A 15,543-nucleotide genomic window follows, 5' to 3' on the forward strand; every position below is an offset into this window, starting at 1 on the left:
TGTTAGGTACTCCATCACAAAAAACAGGTGGTTTTCTGTTTGGAAGGATTCATATAAAGATACCAAAATGGATCTCTGACACAGGTAATCTTCTCAAGGATTTGCTTTTCCTTTAACACACTGTGGGATAAAGCAACAAATGATTAATTCCATCTAGTCCCCATGTCGTTATCTGCATTTTATCTCCATTTTTGATGGATGATTTATTAAATGAAATTGCTCTGTATTTTCCCTGCTCAAATATATATGTATTCTAGTATTCACTGATTTCTAGTTAGAGCCCAGTTTAACACTAACAGGGATTAGGTGCCTCATAAATCTATTATTTTCTAAAGATGTACATTGGTAACAATTCTCCTGTAAATATCTGTACCTATATTGGTTTTGTTTGGTGGGATAATCGTACTGTCTGGATATCACTGGTGAAACGGAACAGTTTCCATTATGCCAGACCTACAGGTGTGCTGGTACTAAAGTTCTACATTGGACTTCGGCATAGTTTTATTTCTTTACTTACAGTCAAACACAGAGCATTATAACAGATATTAACTAAAATAATATCATGCAAAATAATACTGACAGACATAAAATTCAAAATTGTAGAAAATATAAGGCTAAATGAAGGACTGGAAGGCATGATACGCCCTGGAATAGGCAAATATATTATTTCCTCATTCACTGACCTTTCAAAATTTTCCTTGACTAAAATGTCTTCCTTCTTCAAGGCCTTTATCGCACACAGTCTTCTGGTCTTTTTGTGCTCAGCCAGGAACACCTGGGGGAAGACAGTAAGTTTAATCATTCTGTTTAAATCAGTAGCGCCTGAAACATAATTACAGAATGAGTCCCTCACATTTCCAAAGCCGCCTGTTCCCAGGACTTTACCCAGGTTGAAGTTCTCCAGTAGCACTGGGGCTGCGGTCTGAACTAGGCTGAAAGATGATAAAATAAGAATGAAAAATGACACACAATGCATATTTTATTTCCAAGTTTATAGTAGGATAAGTTTAAATAATCCACCTTTCTGGAGTGCACCATCTCCACAGTAGGGTAACCAGATTTCTTGAAAATTCAAGGACGCATCTATAAAATCCAGCTAGCAGGGCTAAAAAACTGATTGCACTTTATTTTTAAATGGAAACAGTGCTGTTTTGAAACATGTATTTATTAGCTGTGTCCATGAATTTTCATGTGATCTGGTCACCCTACTCCACAGGACTTTGGGAGCTTCATTAATGGTGCATTAGTGTGAAACGTTCACAGGAACTTGAAGGGTTAATGTATGGGGTATTTTATATTAACCACTGGAAACAAGGACATTCTATATCAACATCTATGGAACATCTGTAGTACTACATAGATTAAAAAGAATAATAAGTTGATACAAAAGTGAGCTAAGGATGATGCAGTGGGAGAACAGTGGTACAGAGTGCATTTCCCTAATCAATACCTGGCACTTGGTGCTTCTGCACCCTCTATTTCCTCTATAGGGCTGGCACTATCCCTGTTCTCAGGCCTCTCTTCCTCAGAGTCATTGTTAGACAAATCTGAATTAGTACCAATTATAATTTTTTTACGTGATTCCTTTTTTTTCCCTGTAGATTCTGTTCTCTCGTATCTACTAACACCTGAGCTCTCTCTGCTCATAGGTTTTTCCTTCTTTCCTTCACATTCAGTAATGCTTTCATATTTGGTGGTTTGGGTGAAATCTCTGATATAAAGGTCTCTTCGTCCCTTCTGCTTCCAATTCTGACTTTTCTGTATACTGGCCTCTGCTCTTTTCTACTGTCTTCTTTCCTTTTTTGCTTTGTGTTTGCTATGAAATAACGCATAAACATATTGCATGCTTTAAAATATCGCATTGCCCGAAAAATAACAATAAAATCACTTCTTAAGTTAGACACGGCCTTTTTGTGAATCGATCGTTAATTCTAAAAATATAAGAAGTGATACTATTTTTAAAGCATGCTAAAAATAACACTTGCTTTTTTTTTGTGAATCAGCCCCTAAAGCTGGCCATACATGCACTGATAATATCGTACGAAACCTCGTATGACAACTCAGCGAGGCGACCGATATCACAGAAGGCTGCAGATATCGGACGATTCGCCGATCGGAAGGGCAAAAAAATTTTGATCGCCCGAGCAAAATCTACCTTCAGGGCTCAATCGTCAGAAGGAGAAAATCCTATTGTTTCTACCTCCATATCTGATGATTCAGCCCTGAACGTCAGTGGAGGTCACACAATAGATCGTGGCCAGCTTAAGTATTGATTTACAGGGAATACTTATTTAATCACAGTAGTCCCCTCCCCAGAGGAGCTTCAGAATTGCACACACATTAAGATCGGATTCATTTGTAGCCAGTTTTTACCAATATGGTTTCAGATCCCCATGTTGGCTTGGGCAATTTGTTCGTTTTTCAGGCTTGCACATAATGTCATATCTAAAAATATAATCTGCCCAGGCACCGTTGGCAAGTTGCTGAAGGGAACAACGGGAAGGTGGCGACTTCGACAGTATGTCTGTCCAGCTGATTGGTCGGATAACATAGAGTAGTGGTATGCAATCTATAGGCTGTACCAGTGTTCTCTCTCTCTTCTTGGTTGTGTGCGATAAATAATTCTTTTGTGGGCACTTCTGAAAAAATGGTGTGCACATATCAGAATAAATTATGTGTTTTCATGGAAAATCCTTTGTGAGCGCCACAATTGTGTGTACAACTTAGAGGGAAAAGTTGCTGGCTTCTTTTGGAGAAATGAATGGGGGTGCCCAACCTTTAAACTAACTTTTAGTATGTACCTGTTCTAAGCAACTTTTCAACTGGCCGTCATTATTTCTCATAGTTCTTGATCGATTTGCCTTTTTCTTTGCAGGTTTCAAATGGGGGTCACTGACCCCAGCTGCCTAAAAACTTTTGCTTGGTGAGGCTACAGTTTTATTTTTTTTATTTGATTTTCTATTCAGGTTCTCTCCTATTCATTTACTATCCTCTCAAACCACTCCCTGGTCACTAAGGTAATTTGGACTCTAGCAACCGCATAGCTACTGAAACTCTAAACTGCAGAGCTGCTGAACAAAATATAAAATAACTAAAAAACTACAATTAACAAAAAATTAAAACCAATTGCAAATTGTCTCAGAACAGTACTCCCTACATCAGGAAACCCCAACCTTTTTTTATCCGTGAGCTACATTCAAACGTGAAAAGACTTGGGGAGCCACACAAGCATTAAACATATTCCTGTGGGTGTCAAATAAGGACTGTTATTGGCTATTTGGTAGCCCCTATATGGACTGCAAACCTATAGAAGGCTCTGTTTGGCAGTACATCTGATTTTTATGCAACTAAAACTTGCCTCCAAGCCAAGAATTCAAAAATAAGCACCTGCTTTAAGGCCACTGGGAGCAACATCCAAGGGGTCGTGAACAACATGTTGCTCGGGAGCCACTGGTTGGGGATCACTGCCCTACATCATACTAACAACCCCTTTAAGAAACAACCAAATGCTCAGAGGGTCAATAAGGGTGAGATTTGGGGCAAAAAAAAGTATTTGCCATCCTAGATATTCTTGGAACTGTGACTTATAAACCTCAATCTATCTGTATCCTTTTAATGAGCTAAGGGGTCCATAAACAAAAAGGTGGTCATCCATGGGGGTGGGAGATTTAAGCAAAAATGTCCATCATCCCCTGCCATAGAGGAACAGCTAACCAGATCTTTCAATATTCAGGGGCACTTCTAATGAATGCAGGTTGCTGGCATCTTGATTACACCCAATGAGCACTTCTACCCTGATCTCAAATTGTGCAGGTTTATATAATAATTCTGTAAGAATGCCATCTCATATTAGCAAATCATATAGGATTATGAGTGCTCAAATGTTTTTTGGTTAGAATTATTTAAATGAAGAAAACAGAACCACAGTACATTGTTAAATACAATAAAACACAGTTGCTTTTATTGAAGTAGTCAAAATATACAAAACTTTCTTATAATAAAAAAGTCTGATGCATTAATTAAAAAAAAACTTGCGAAACTCTTCGCACACTTAGCAAACAGACATTAAATCAATACTGAACAGACATGACTCCAAGTTGCCGAGTTGCTTTATCACTGCTGTGTTACTAGGTTTTCTTTTTAATGAATGAATACATTCACTTGGCATATAAAAAAAGAGCAATAACCGCTTTTCCTGTATATAAGAAAAAGAAACCGAATATCGAAAGGTTAAGAACTTTACTAAGTGGCCATTTTGGCAACACTAGGTGCAGAGCATGCAGAATATGGTTGCAAAAATATAAACCCCAGGCATTTGTTATTCTGGATACAAAACCATAGAGGAGACAACAAAAGAACACCATCTGCGCCACTAGGTGTAATACAGCTGATCAGTGGAAAACAGCAGAATTATTAAAATGTTATGATTTAATGTTATGTTCTCGAATAGTTGCAATACAGTACATTGAATGGAAATAAGCATAGCGCCACAAAGGGTAAGTGCTCCTGCACAAATCAAGCCACACAGCAGGGGCAATGTACAGCAACATGAGAGAGGTGGTTGTGAGATCACAGGGTCTGTTCTCGGCCAATATAGAGTCAGATGAATCCATGCCGCACCCCTGTCTTTGCCTTGACAAGAAATTGGTAAAAGGATTCCAGTAAAACTATACTCTGCCCTGGTGTCCATCGCTCTCTCATATATAACACCTACATAAATGATACAGTTACCACAAAAACACTTAATAAAAAAACCCAACTTACATAAGTCTCTAAAGCTTGATTTAAGCAGGAACTCTTATTTTATTCAATATAGTTAATGTTAACGGATTCTAGTGCCTGTCATTAAAAGTGGCATTAATTCTCCTTATTCTGCTGTTTTCCCACTGATGATCAGTACTAAGTGGCAAGGTGCAACTGGGGACTTTTCTTTTGCCATCTCTCTTGTTTTGCATTAGGGTTTATTAATTACCTGCACACTACAAAAACACACTTTTACTTGTAAAGTAAATTAATTTTATTATTGATTAATGTCTCATTACTGGAGCATTAAGAGAAATTGGCCAACTACACTTCCTTTGTGTACTTTAATACTCATTGACTTAATATCCCTGCAACTAGAATTATCAACAGGCAAGCACAATCTAAGATATTCTATCATGCACCTTTGCTATCCTACGCACATTTCTCTGAGACAGCCTACATGCACCACATCACATCACACACACACAAAAGGACAATCACAAATCTTAAAACATTCTTTGTGGTCGCACAGTGTCGGCACTAGAGGTACGGCACACACTACAGTTTTGTACTTTACCCAAGGGCTCTGGCATAGACTGGTTTAAAAATGTGTTACTTTATTAGGATAACCACATAAATATACCTAAAAAACTCCCCGGAACAATTCATAAAGTTTTTTGTTTTTAAAGTGCAAGCATTGACAAACATAGTAGACAAGAGTAATATTTGCCACATACAATGTAATCATACAATAACAGACACTCAAAGTAGAGAAGTATTTCGATAGTTAAGAGGCTTTTTGTCTACATGGAAGCACCACTGTGTAAAATTGGGTTACATTTGCCTCCCCACCATGGGCTTATATGCCTCACATGCCAGAGCATTTTGCTAAAATTGTTATTGAGCTCAGGTCGATAGTTGACTTATTAACACCTCTGATACTCTGCTTTAAGTGTATATATGATCAGGATAGATTTTAGCCAGCTCTCCATCCTAGATTGTGTTTTCTTTTGTGTAGGACACATGCCATCTGCCAATCTTGCAGATACTCTCATGCAAATAAAAGTGAAAATTTACTTTAATTAAAATGACTGTAAACTTTTTTCTGCCTTTTCATAAAAGTCAAACAGCAACATAGTTTAGGTTACTTCTATCGTTGTCACTTACTGTGTCGCACTATTAATGGCAGCCACTTTGTGTTGCCCTGCTAAAATGTGGCAGAACAAGTATAAACACTGAGCATAAACAGTATTTTGTCCATTTTGGTGGCACTCAACTCTTTACAAATGGGGTAAGACATTCTATGCCGATTTTTCTTTGCGTTTATGACCACTTAAAGAGTTGATGTTACAAATGTTTCTAGGAAGCCATGATTCCTAGGAAAAAGCAAGAATAACACCAAAGTCTGGATGTGCTATAGAGGCTGTAGAAGCAGAAGCATGTGATACATTGGCAGGCTGAGCATCACAATAAGCAATCAGTCACTATACAAGCTATGCTGTATTTATTGGTTCTGCAAGATGACAAGTGCTTGGAAAAATTCAGTAAGAAATTAGTTGTTCAGGAGCGATGGGATGTTGGTCTGTAATGAAATGCCATCATACTGTCACGACACACACAAAAAGAAAGAAGAATGCTTGATTTATGGATAACCTCCTGAGCAGTCAATAGGAGAGTAGAAAGTGCATTTCTGAAATTCGGGGTAGCCAGATTACTTCTTACGAGGATGTGGCCGACGTGGATGCAGTTTATGTCGAACTGCTGTTCTAGTTTTAGGTGCAGTACCATGGGAAAAAAAGCCAGCAGCAGGACCTTTAGAGGGAAAAAGATAATATAGCATTGAAAAAAAAAAAAAAAAGCAAACATTATTTTACCATATTAACAATCATACTGTTCAGACAAGCACAACAAAAATGGTAAGAAACTATGAAAAGCAGGAAATAACCACAAAATAGGTTTCTGATCAAAATGTCTCATTTCCCAGCGATGATAATATGGGGAGACAAAAGCAGCCCTGTACCCACTACTGTTATTTAGAGTAGTACTCACAATGCCAAGCGGAAAAACATACAAATCAATAAATAATATGAGTTTTATAATCAATAGGGGGCGTTAAAGAGGTTTGTCCAAGTAGAAATCTGTAACAACTGAAAGGCAATAGCAAAATACTTGTTCAACCGGAGGTTCAAAAACCAAAACAAAGAACACTTTGGTTTTGATTATTTCTTAAACTAAACAGGTAAACTGGATCTACTCCATGTTTGCCCCTTACTAAGTAGATCATGAGATTCCCCGTATAAAAACTCCACTGTAAATTCTTCGTTGTGACTGTTTTGACTACTTTTTGCCTATTGTTTTTAATTACGAAACATCTTGGTTTTGGTTATTTCTTGAGCTAAACAGTGCCAAGAGGATTCATTATTATAGCAATAGGCAAAAAGTCAAAACAGACACAACAAAGGCTTTACGAAGGGGTTTGTGTACCACAAAAGATAAAACAACTCCATATTTGGTCCTTGTGAGGTAGATAATTAAATCCCCAGTATACAAACCCATCCATAAAGCCTTTGTTGTGACTATTTTCTAAGCATATAAAGTATAAATAAATTTAAAGCAACTGGACTTGTTTGGTAATCATTGAAGACGTTTCACTACTCATCCGAGAAGCTTCTTCAGTTCAACTGACTGGTATGGGAAGTCCTCAGCATATATACTCTTCCACTAATCCAATCACAATGGCACTTTGTAACTCTTCAGAAAAGTGACATCTGAAACTCACAGGAGGTATGAATGCTGTGGAGTTACTTTATTTTCTAAGCAGGAGTCCACTATGCAGCACCAAACAGTAGTTTCAATCTCCCTGTGTTGGTCAAGAAAGAAACCCCTACACTGCCTGTCTCAATCCTATATAGTTATGCCACTACTTTTTATTTTAAGGTATTTTCATTTTTTCATGGAGCTTATTTGGTTGGTTTGTGTCCTAAAGTAAGCAAAAACAAACAAAAAAATAAATAAATCTATTTAGACAAAGTGCATCCCGCCCCCCTCTGATCCTTTGATGCACAAACTTGACTTACTGAGGTTGTTGCCAGGACTTGTAAAGTTTTGCCCTGCAGTCATAGATGGAAAAGAGCTTGGGGTGGAACTCTGGTTCGCTGTTGGTGTACTTGGTGCTGCATTACAAAGACAATAAAAAAAAAAAAGGTAACGTTAGGGAAGACATTACCAGGCAAAACTAGTAAATTAATCAACACACATTGGTGAAGATACTGTAGGTCACTTAGAGGTCCATTACATAAAATTGTGCCAAACACTACCTATACTTCCATTAAACAGACTCACTTGCACTTTTAACCCCAAAATACTTTGGCATTAAATACAATGTTCAATGAAATGTACAATTGCCAAGGGCTTGGTAAATGGTCAGTCCTAGCACTCATTAGATCCACTTTGAGTTTAATAAACTCAAAAATCTAATAAGCCTGGGTTTAGGAAGGCAAGCAGTAAAATAATTATATATTGTAGTATTTTAAGTACCAATAACACCCATAAGTTCACACATAAGTAGGTGTTTACTTACTGGTACTACTAATTAAATACTACACTGTTATTTTACTGCTGGTCTCCCCGAGCGCTGCCTTATTTTTTGATGTTGGCATTAACTACACGGTCTCCGCCAAAAGTTTTCTTATAAGTTAAAAAAAGCTGGAAAAGGCTGGAAAGGCTTCATCTAAAACACTGCCACAACTTAAATTTTAACTAATGGGCATAATGTAGAACACAAAAGGAGAATAATATCTGTCCATACTTATTATGTTTAAAAATACATCCAATATGGGAAGTCCTGTGTTGCTCACCAGTGCCAATGACAAGTATGTATACTTTTATGGAGATTTCTGTCTTTTGCAGACCCTAACCCACCTACTCCCAATCCAAACCCTACCCAACCTGGCTTCTCCCTTCTATTTACAGACCCGTGCCCGCCCCATCGATTACATCACAAAAGGGGCAGGGAGGAGCAGGCGCACACTTATAAATCCAGAAGCACAGGCAGACAGTGTAAGGTCATGGGCGGGACGAGCAGGCAGAAGAACTCGACCCCAAACCCACAAATGATACACCAAGATTGGCCCGAACCTGCCTGGCCTGTGTATCGCTACAATGCAATACAATGAAGTGACCACATCTCTTAATTTACACCCTGATTAAAATCGAGTCACTGACTGACTTTTCTACTAATTTCTAAAATTAGCATTTTTGTTTTTAAATAACTTACCAAATGGAGTACTCGAGCTTGTAAAGCTTTGCGTTGGCATTATAGATTGAAACGGTGCTGGAGTCAAGCCCTGACCCAACGGAATCTGGTTTGTTACTGCAAAATAATGGTATAAGATATCATTTTAGAATCCAACCTAGAGTGATGCCATAAAGGGACAGTATTTTGATTTTGATTTCTGGCAGAAGAGGAAGGCAAACAACTGAAAAACCATAAAAAAAAAAGATTAAAAAAAAGACCAATTGAAAATAAAAAGCTGATAAATCTAATTACCGGTGCACTGAGAAGCCCCTGATAATTAAAAATAATTCTTACTTTTATATTACATACATTAATTTACTTTATCCTGGGGTAGAATGGGCATCTGATATTTTAGAGATAAGGAAATCTAAAAGTGTTAACACAAATAGAATCCTAACTCAGTATAGGTATTGGATCAGTTTTCCAGAAAGCTCCAAATTAAATATATAATAAAACCTTATTTGATGCAAAACAATGCCATTGGTTTATTTAACGTTTAAAGAATCTTTTATTACCAAACTTAAGGTATGGGGGTCCAAATTATGGAGAGACCCCTTATCTGGAAACCCCCAGGTCCCCAGCATTCTAGATAAAAGGTCCCATACCCATACTGCCTTGGGAGCTACTGAACACAGTTAACTATGAAAATATCATTCATTTTCACTATTCATAACAGACCAAATTGGATTTGGAACTCAAATCCCAAAGTGAAACATTCACCTTAGCTGTATATGCTGTAGACCTTACAGCTGATAAATGAATACAGGTGCCTATTATGTCTGAAAATATATCTCAGACAATTTAACAATTATGATAAACTGATTGGTTCACATATTCACATACTTTTTTCAGTTTAAGCCTTGGTTGCAGCCTGGCACAGCATTCTAAAGTAAACTCACCCAACTGGTTTTTAGTTTCGCATTTCTCTGGGGTTCCTAAGATGATGGATGAGCTCTTGTTTGGAGTAACAATACTAGATGGAGGGACAGTTGCACTCCCAAATACAGATCCCACAGCACTGAAACCACTTGAGTTAGAAGTGTTACTGCTTTTTGTACCACTGCCAAAAGGCATGGATGTGTTATGTGAAAAACCAAACGTAGGCTGAGTGGATGCTGAAGTGCTGCCGACAAAACTAAAGTTGGCGTTTGTTGCAGATTGTATACTGGTGCCCGTTGTAGATTGGGTACCGCTTCCAAAGGGGTTGCTAGCAGAAAACACATTTTGTCCTACGGATACTCCAAATTTTGGGAAGGAGTTAGTTGTGGATATGCTAGTTTGTGCTTCACTTCCAGAGATGCTGGAAGCACCAGTCGGGGCAGTGTTGCGCGGAAATGTATTATTTGCAGTGCTACCAACTGTAGCAGTAAATGCAGATGTGGTGGATCCAAATGCTGTTGATATAGCAGGTACTGATGTACTGCCAATAAAACCGAAATTTGTATTTGCCTGTGAAGTAGGTCCCCCTTGAGAAACAGGATCAGCCTTTGTAATTCCAAATGTGGGTACTGAACTGGAACTAATGGCGTTACTAGTGCAGGTTGTTACAGCCAAGTTTGGTTTTTCCTGCTTGCCTGTAACGGTGCTATTTCCCGTGGTACCGAGAAAAGATGATGAGGTAGTGGAGGTGGAGCTGCTAAACACGAATGGAGAGGTTAGAGCTGACGGAGCTGTCTGGCTACTGGGAGCCTCAAATATTGGTTTAAACATAGAAGTCTGAGCTTGCTGGCTACGTGGATCCTCACATATTGGTTTGAGTGTGGTTGCTGTGGTTGTCGAGAGACCAGGAGCTGCAGTAACAGGGGAAGGATTTACACTCTCTGAAGGTCCAAATACTGGGTTAAACATAGGCTGATTGTTATTACTTCCCTCTGGCTTGCCAAGAACCTGAAAAAGACCATTCTTTGGATACTGAGACTCTGATTTTGTTTGACCTGATCCCAGTGACTGAAGGCTGCTGGTTCCAGATGTAGTAACAGTAGAAAAAAGCAAGGGTGTTGTACTGGAAGCAGTAACTGATTTTGCATCAGAAGTACTTGAAAAAAGGGTAAACGTAGTGTTTGCTGCAGAAGTGTTTGGTTTATCATTTCCAGCTAGGGATGGGAAGAAAAAAAAAAAAAAAACGTTGTGCATTTCATGATACATTAGAATATCTTAATGAAAGCAAAGATTTAAGTTAGTCACAAATGTGTTATAAAAATTACCTGGAAAAGATTTGTCAGGGAGATTTGAGGTCTGTGATGTCAGAGATACCCGTGTCTCAGGGGCAGAAGGAACAGATGGTGCTAGACAAAACAAACAACTTTTTTTTATATATTCATATGGTAATCTGGAATATTTGGAATTTCATGGTATCTATAAATACTCATTTTATCTACAATAAGGTTTTTTTTTTAAACCACTTCTGTCATATATCCGTCAATTTTAACATTTCCTCCACCCATTTAGATCTTATTTTGGTTAAATTAATTTTACAAAACTATCAGTAATGACAAATTTAAATAAAAGGAAATATATATATAAATATATTTATATATAAACTACTTTCCAATTAAAACTAAAATTGTAATTAATTTCTACTGCTAGATCAGCATTACACTGTTTTTATCCTAAAAGAACCCTCCTGATCCTCACCAGATGGCTCCTGGAATAGTTTAAGAAACCTCTGCTGTGCTGCCTCTTTGGCTGCATCATAATCAGCCTGCGTCACGCTGTAGCCTGGTATTGGTCCAGGAGGCTGTAAAAAAAGAAAGGTTTGTGGTTTCGTGGCACATTTGTTTATTTATAGTACCACATTTAGCATTTTAGATACCCACTAATCTGTAGAACTCATCGGGGTGTTCTGGGCAAATGAGGTGGACATGGCGTTTCCATGGCAAATTTCCCCTAGGCTTATGCAGCTGTACCGGAGAAGGGTTTGCCTCGACTGCAACAAGATAAATAAAAAATTCACTTTTCAGATAAAGAAGTCGCTTCAGCTGAATGCAATGTTTTACTTGCACTGTGGAGCACAAACGTTTTTTGGAACATTTTGCTTCAGTGGGTTGTGTAATTCCACTGCAGCAATAAAATACAAGACTTTAATTAAAAATAAATAAATAATAATCTATGAAAATATATGTATGAAATATATGTATGAAAAAAAAACAAAAAAAAACCAAAACACCTAAACTCACACTTTGGATATTTCCTCCCACATTTTTAGGTTTTGTAGCCAGGAATGACTATGGTCATTTGTATACACATCATTAGGCACCATGATCATACATCATAAGTATAATATCCAAGGGTACAGTTTGATGCCTAGTACACATAGGATTACCAAAGTTTGTGGAGTGTAGACAAATATCACCAAAATGTATACAAATTGTCATGGTGGCCACTTTAGCTACTGCAAAATCAGCATTTGCTGCTTTTTACATGGGATAAAGCCACAAAAACACCCAAACTGTTGACCCCAGAAACTAATTTTTGGTATGCACACATTCTTCAGTATCCATAATCAGTAAATGTCTTTCTACTATAAACTACCAAGTCACAAAGCTTGCCAAAAATATACACCATATGCTGTGTGTGTGTCATTAGCATAAAATATCCTAAATATGAATGCCAGTGGTCTACTGAATTGTTCGATGACCCATATGCAAAGATTTCCTAAATATAAAGTAGCATCTAGAGACCCAGATATGAAAATAAGTATATGAATTTAATAGCTTACATTCTAGCTACTGTGAAATAAGCAACTTGTCTTCTTACATGCACTTTGTATTCTTATGTCTTAACAGTCAAAAAGCCCCATAAAATTCAAAATGGCCAAAATGCATTTATGAAATGTACCCTTTTAATGGATATTTATATTGTTTTTGACCTTCCTACCTCTCAAAGAAATTTCCCTTACGAGCTGCTTTCTGTGTCTCCGATTAATAGAGTTCCAGGATAATTCTATCAATAGCCTATTAGCTACTGCTATGTAAATCTCTGGAATAGAGCATTGTGTCCCCTGAAAATATACATGTGTTCGCCTTAACAAGAGACAAAAACCTCTTTTGTTGGTGTGACATAAATACAACAGGGTATAACAGAAGAAATTTTTGTTCTAATACCTCTCTGTGCTTCAGAAATTTGGGTTTTCATTGTTTCTTGAGAAGGTGACATAGAAGTTTCCAGTCGGTCTTTTCTGAAGGAGGGAAAACAAATCAAACATAACAATTAACACCCAGACAACATATGGGAGCTCAGTGGAACAATATATGTATATAAAAATGTCTTGTTCCCAAAGTTTAGGGACCCAGTGATCTTGCTGTGGGCTCAATAAAAGTCATACCACTGCTGGAAATTCATGTACGTGATAGCCCATATCATTCAGTAAATAAATAACAGTTAATGTTATTCTATAATAAAGTAGTTCATGTAAATAGAACCATTAATGTTCTAAGAAGTCAGTCCATTCATTTAGTGAACTTTGCCATAGGTTTAAACTCTACACTCCTGTCTGCCCCATCATTCTGCTCTGCAATTGCTTGATAGAAACGTACTCAACTTGCATATCAAGCAATTGCAGAGCAGAATGATGGGGCAGATAAGAGGGTAGGGTTTAAAGGAGAATGCAAGTCAAAATGTAAAGAGCATACTGCCCAATAGTCCTCCTATTGTTTAGTAAAAACTGAGTAAATATTTGATTAGGTGAGCCAAAAGTGTGGCGTTTTTACTAGTCACACTAGAACAGGCAGCCATCTCTAAAAAGGTATTCTTCCCTTCCTTTCCCTCCTTGCTTCATACTGCACATGTGTTTCATTCCATTCCCCCTCCTCTCTGCCAGATCTGCTTCTGATTGGCTGGTGGGCATGTGTAGTTCAGAACAGGAGACAGGATCAAGTTACACACATGCTCAGAGAATAGAAAGGCTGCCGCTGGCAGCCTACAGGAAGGGGACAGAGATTTCAGTGATGTCACTGTAGTCTTCACACTGCTGCAGGCTGCCAGCACCATATCTCAGAGAAGCAAGCAGGGATCTGGGAATTTAGATATGCAGTAAGTACTTAAAAAGAATGCCTTTAGACTTACTTTTAATTTATATTACCCTTTCATTGTCCTTTAAACCTATGGCAAAATTCACTGAATGAAAGGACTGACTTTAGTTATCTTAGTAACTTAGTTAGTTATGTTGCACAAGTTTCTATATAAAAAAAAAGTTACAGAAATCTGGCTACCAGCCAAGCCCACCCTTGGGTCAAAATGTAAACAGGCCCCTGACAACAGTCCCCCCCCACCCCTGTACCCACCTAATCCAATTTTCAAATTAAACTTAGTATGACTGCAAATTTTTATATGTTTTTTGACTGGGCTATAGCAGGACATTACCATTGCTATTTTTAAACCTCTCAAATGTTAACTTAGCCTTGAGTTTGCTAAAAGATGTATTTTCACCCTGATTGCGGTTTTTAACAAACATATTCTCTTGCATTAATGCCTGTATTTAGCACCATTTATTTATTTATTTAATTTTTTAACTACTTGGTGAATGCAGTTAGATTTGCAGAAGACTACTGTTTTACTGCATTAACAAATTAAAAGCTTCTTTTGTGCAACCTTCCCATATAGACTGCAGTTATGAAGAGCTTCAGATCTGCATGGCCATACCTACAGCAAAGTACTGTGGGGGTAGCAGCTGGCAGCTGTCCCTTAGGTACACCACAATGCATTTTGTGGACCTCTAAAAAATTAAATGTAATTTAATCAGAACAGATAGAGTAAACTAAATATTCAGCTCCGATAGCTCACCATGTGGCTCCATTTAAACTAATAACATGGCTATTTATATGAATGCTGTGCAGATCAGTATATCATTTTCTAAAGTATGTACCTTTGCAGAAAATGTTTACATTATGTAAAAATATTTGTACTGCTACACTGAATTTAAGTCTTCTTATTTACACAAGTTTGGCAAATACAAAAGTTTTATGAAGAGTAAACATTCCATACACATTTAATGACTTGAAAATAACACCAAGACTACATAATTATTTTACACACCTCATTTTTTTTATTGGCCAATCGGGTGTCTCACATCTGGGAGTATCCATAGATCGCTTCTTTTTCTATAAAAATTAAAAATGTATTGATTTCTTTCTATTGCAAAACGTGAAGCATGAAAAATGGAGTGTGGAGGTCCCTACAAAATATCTTTAAGAGGTACAAACAATTTTTCACAATTTTGTATGGAAGGGTAAATATAACAGAATAAATAAAGCATGCTAAACTACTGCACGAAACCAAGGAGGTGTAGGTTTGCCGTCACTGCAAAAGTACTATGAGGCAGCACATATTCGTCAGGTGCTAGCATGGTCCCAACAGACCTCGGATAAGGTATGGGTAAACACAGAAAATACACAATTTCTGCCATATCATCCTAATGCATGGTTTTGGTCTCAGACAGACCACCCAAAACCTAAGATCAATATGCTTAAATCCACTGCGTTCACATTAGCAGTATGGAGAAGGGT

At 37.6% G+C, this 15,543-nt stretch overlaps 1 protein-coding gene across 1 annotated transcript in view; it reads right to left on the reverse strand.

Annotated features, from left to right (window-relative positions):
- Positions 1 to 3,929: 3,929 nt before the first annotated feature.
- pom121 (POM121 transmembrane nucleoporin) overlaps positions 3,930 to 15,543 on the reverse strand; it is a 29,936-nt gene continuing 18,322 nt past the window's right edge. Inside the window, 9 exon segments of the mRNA NM_001127033.2 lie at positions 3,930 to 6,555; positions 7,821 to 7,916; positions 9,020 to 9,115; positions 9,940 to 11,133; positions 11,245 to 11,325; positions 11,675 to 11,777; positions 11,857 to 11,966; positions 13,144 to 13,217; positions 15,074 to 15,138. Of these exon segments, the coding sequence (NP_001120505.2) occupies positions 6,455 to 6,555; positions 7,821 to 7,916; positions 9,020 to 9,115; positions 9,940 to 11,133; positions 11,245 to 11,325; positions 11,675 to 11,777; positions 11,857 to 11,966; positions 13,144 to 13,217; positions 15,074 to 15,138 (1,920 nt within the window). The 3' untranslated portion in view covers positions 3,930 to 6,454.

Source organism: Xenopus tropicalis, chromosome 2 (assembly GCF_000004195.4).
Source record: "Xenopus tropicalis strain Nigerian chromosome 2, UCB_Xtro_10.0, whole genome shotgun sequence".
NCBI classification, from domain to species: Eukaryota; Metazoa; Chordata; class Amphibia; order Anura; family Pipidae; genus Xenopus; species Xenopus tropicalis.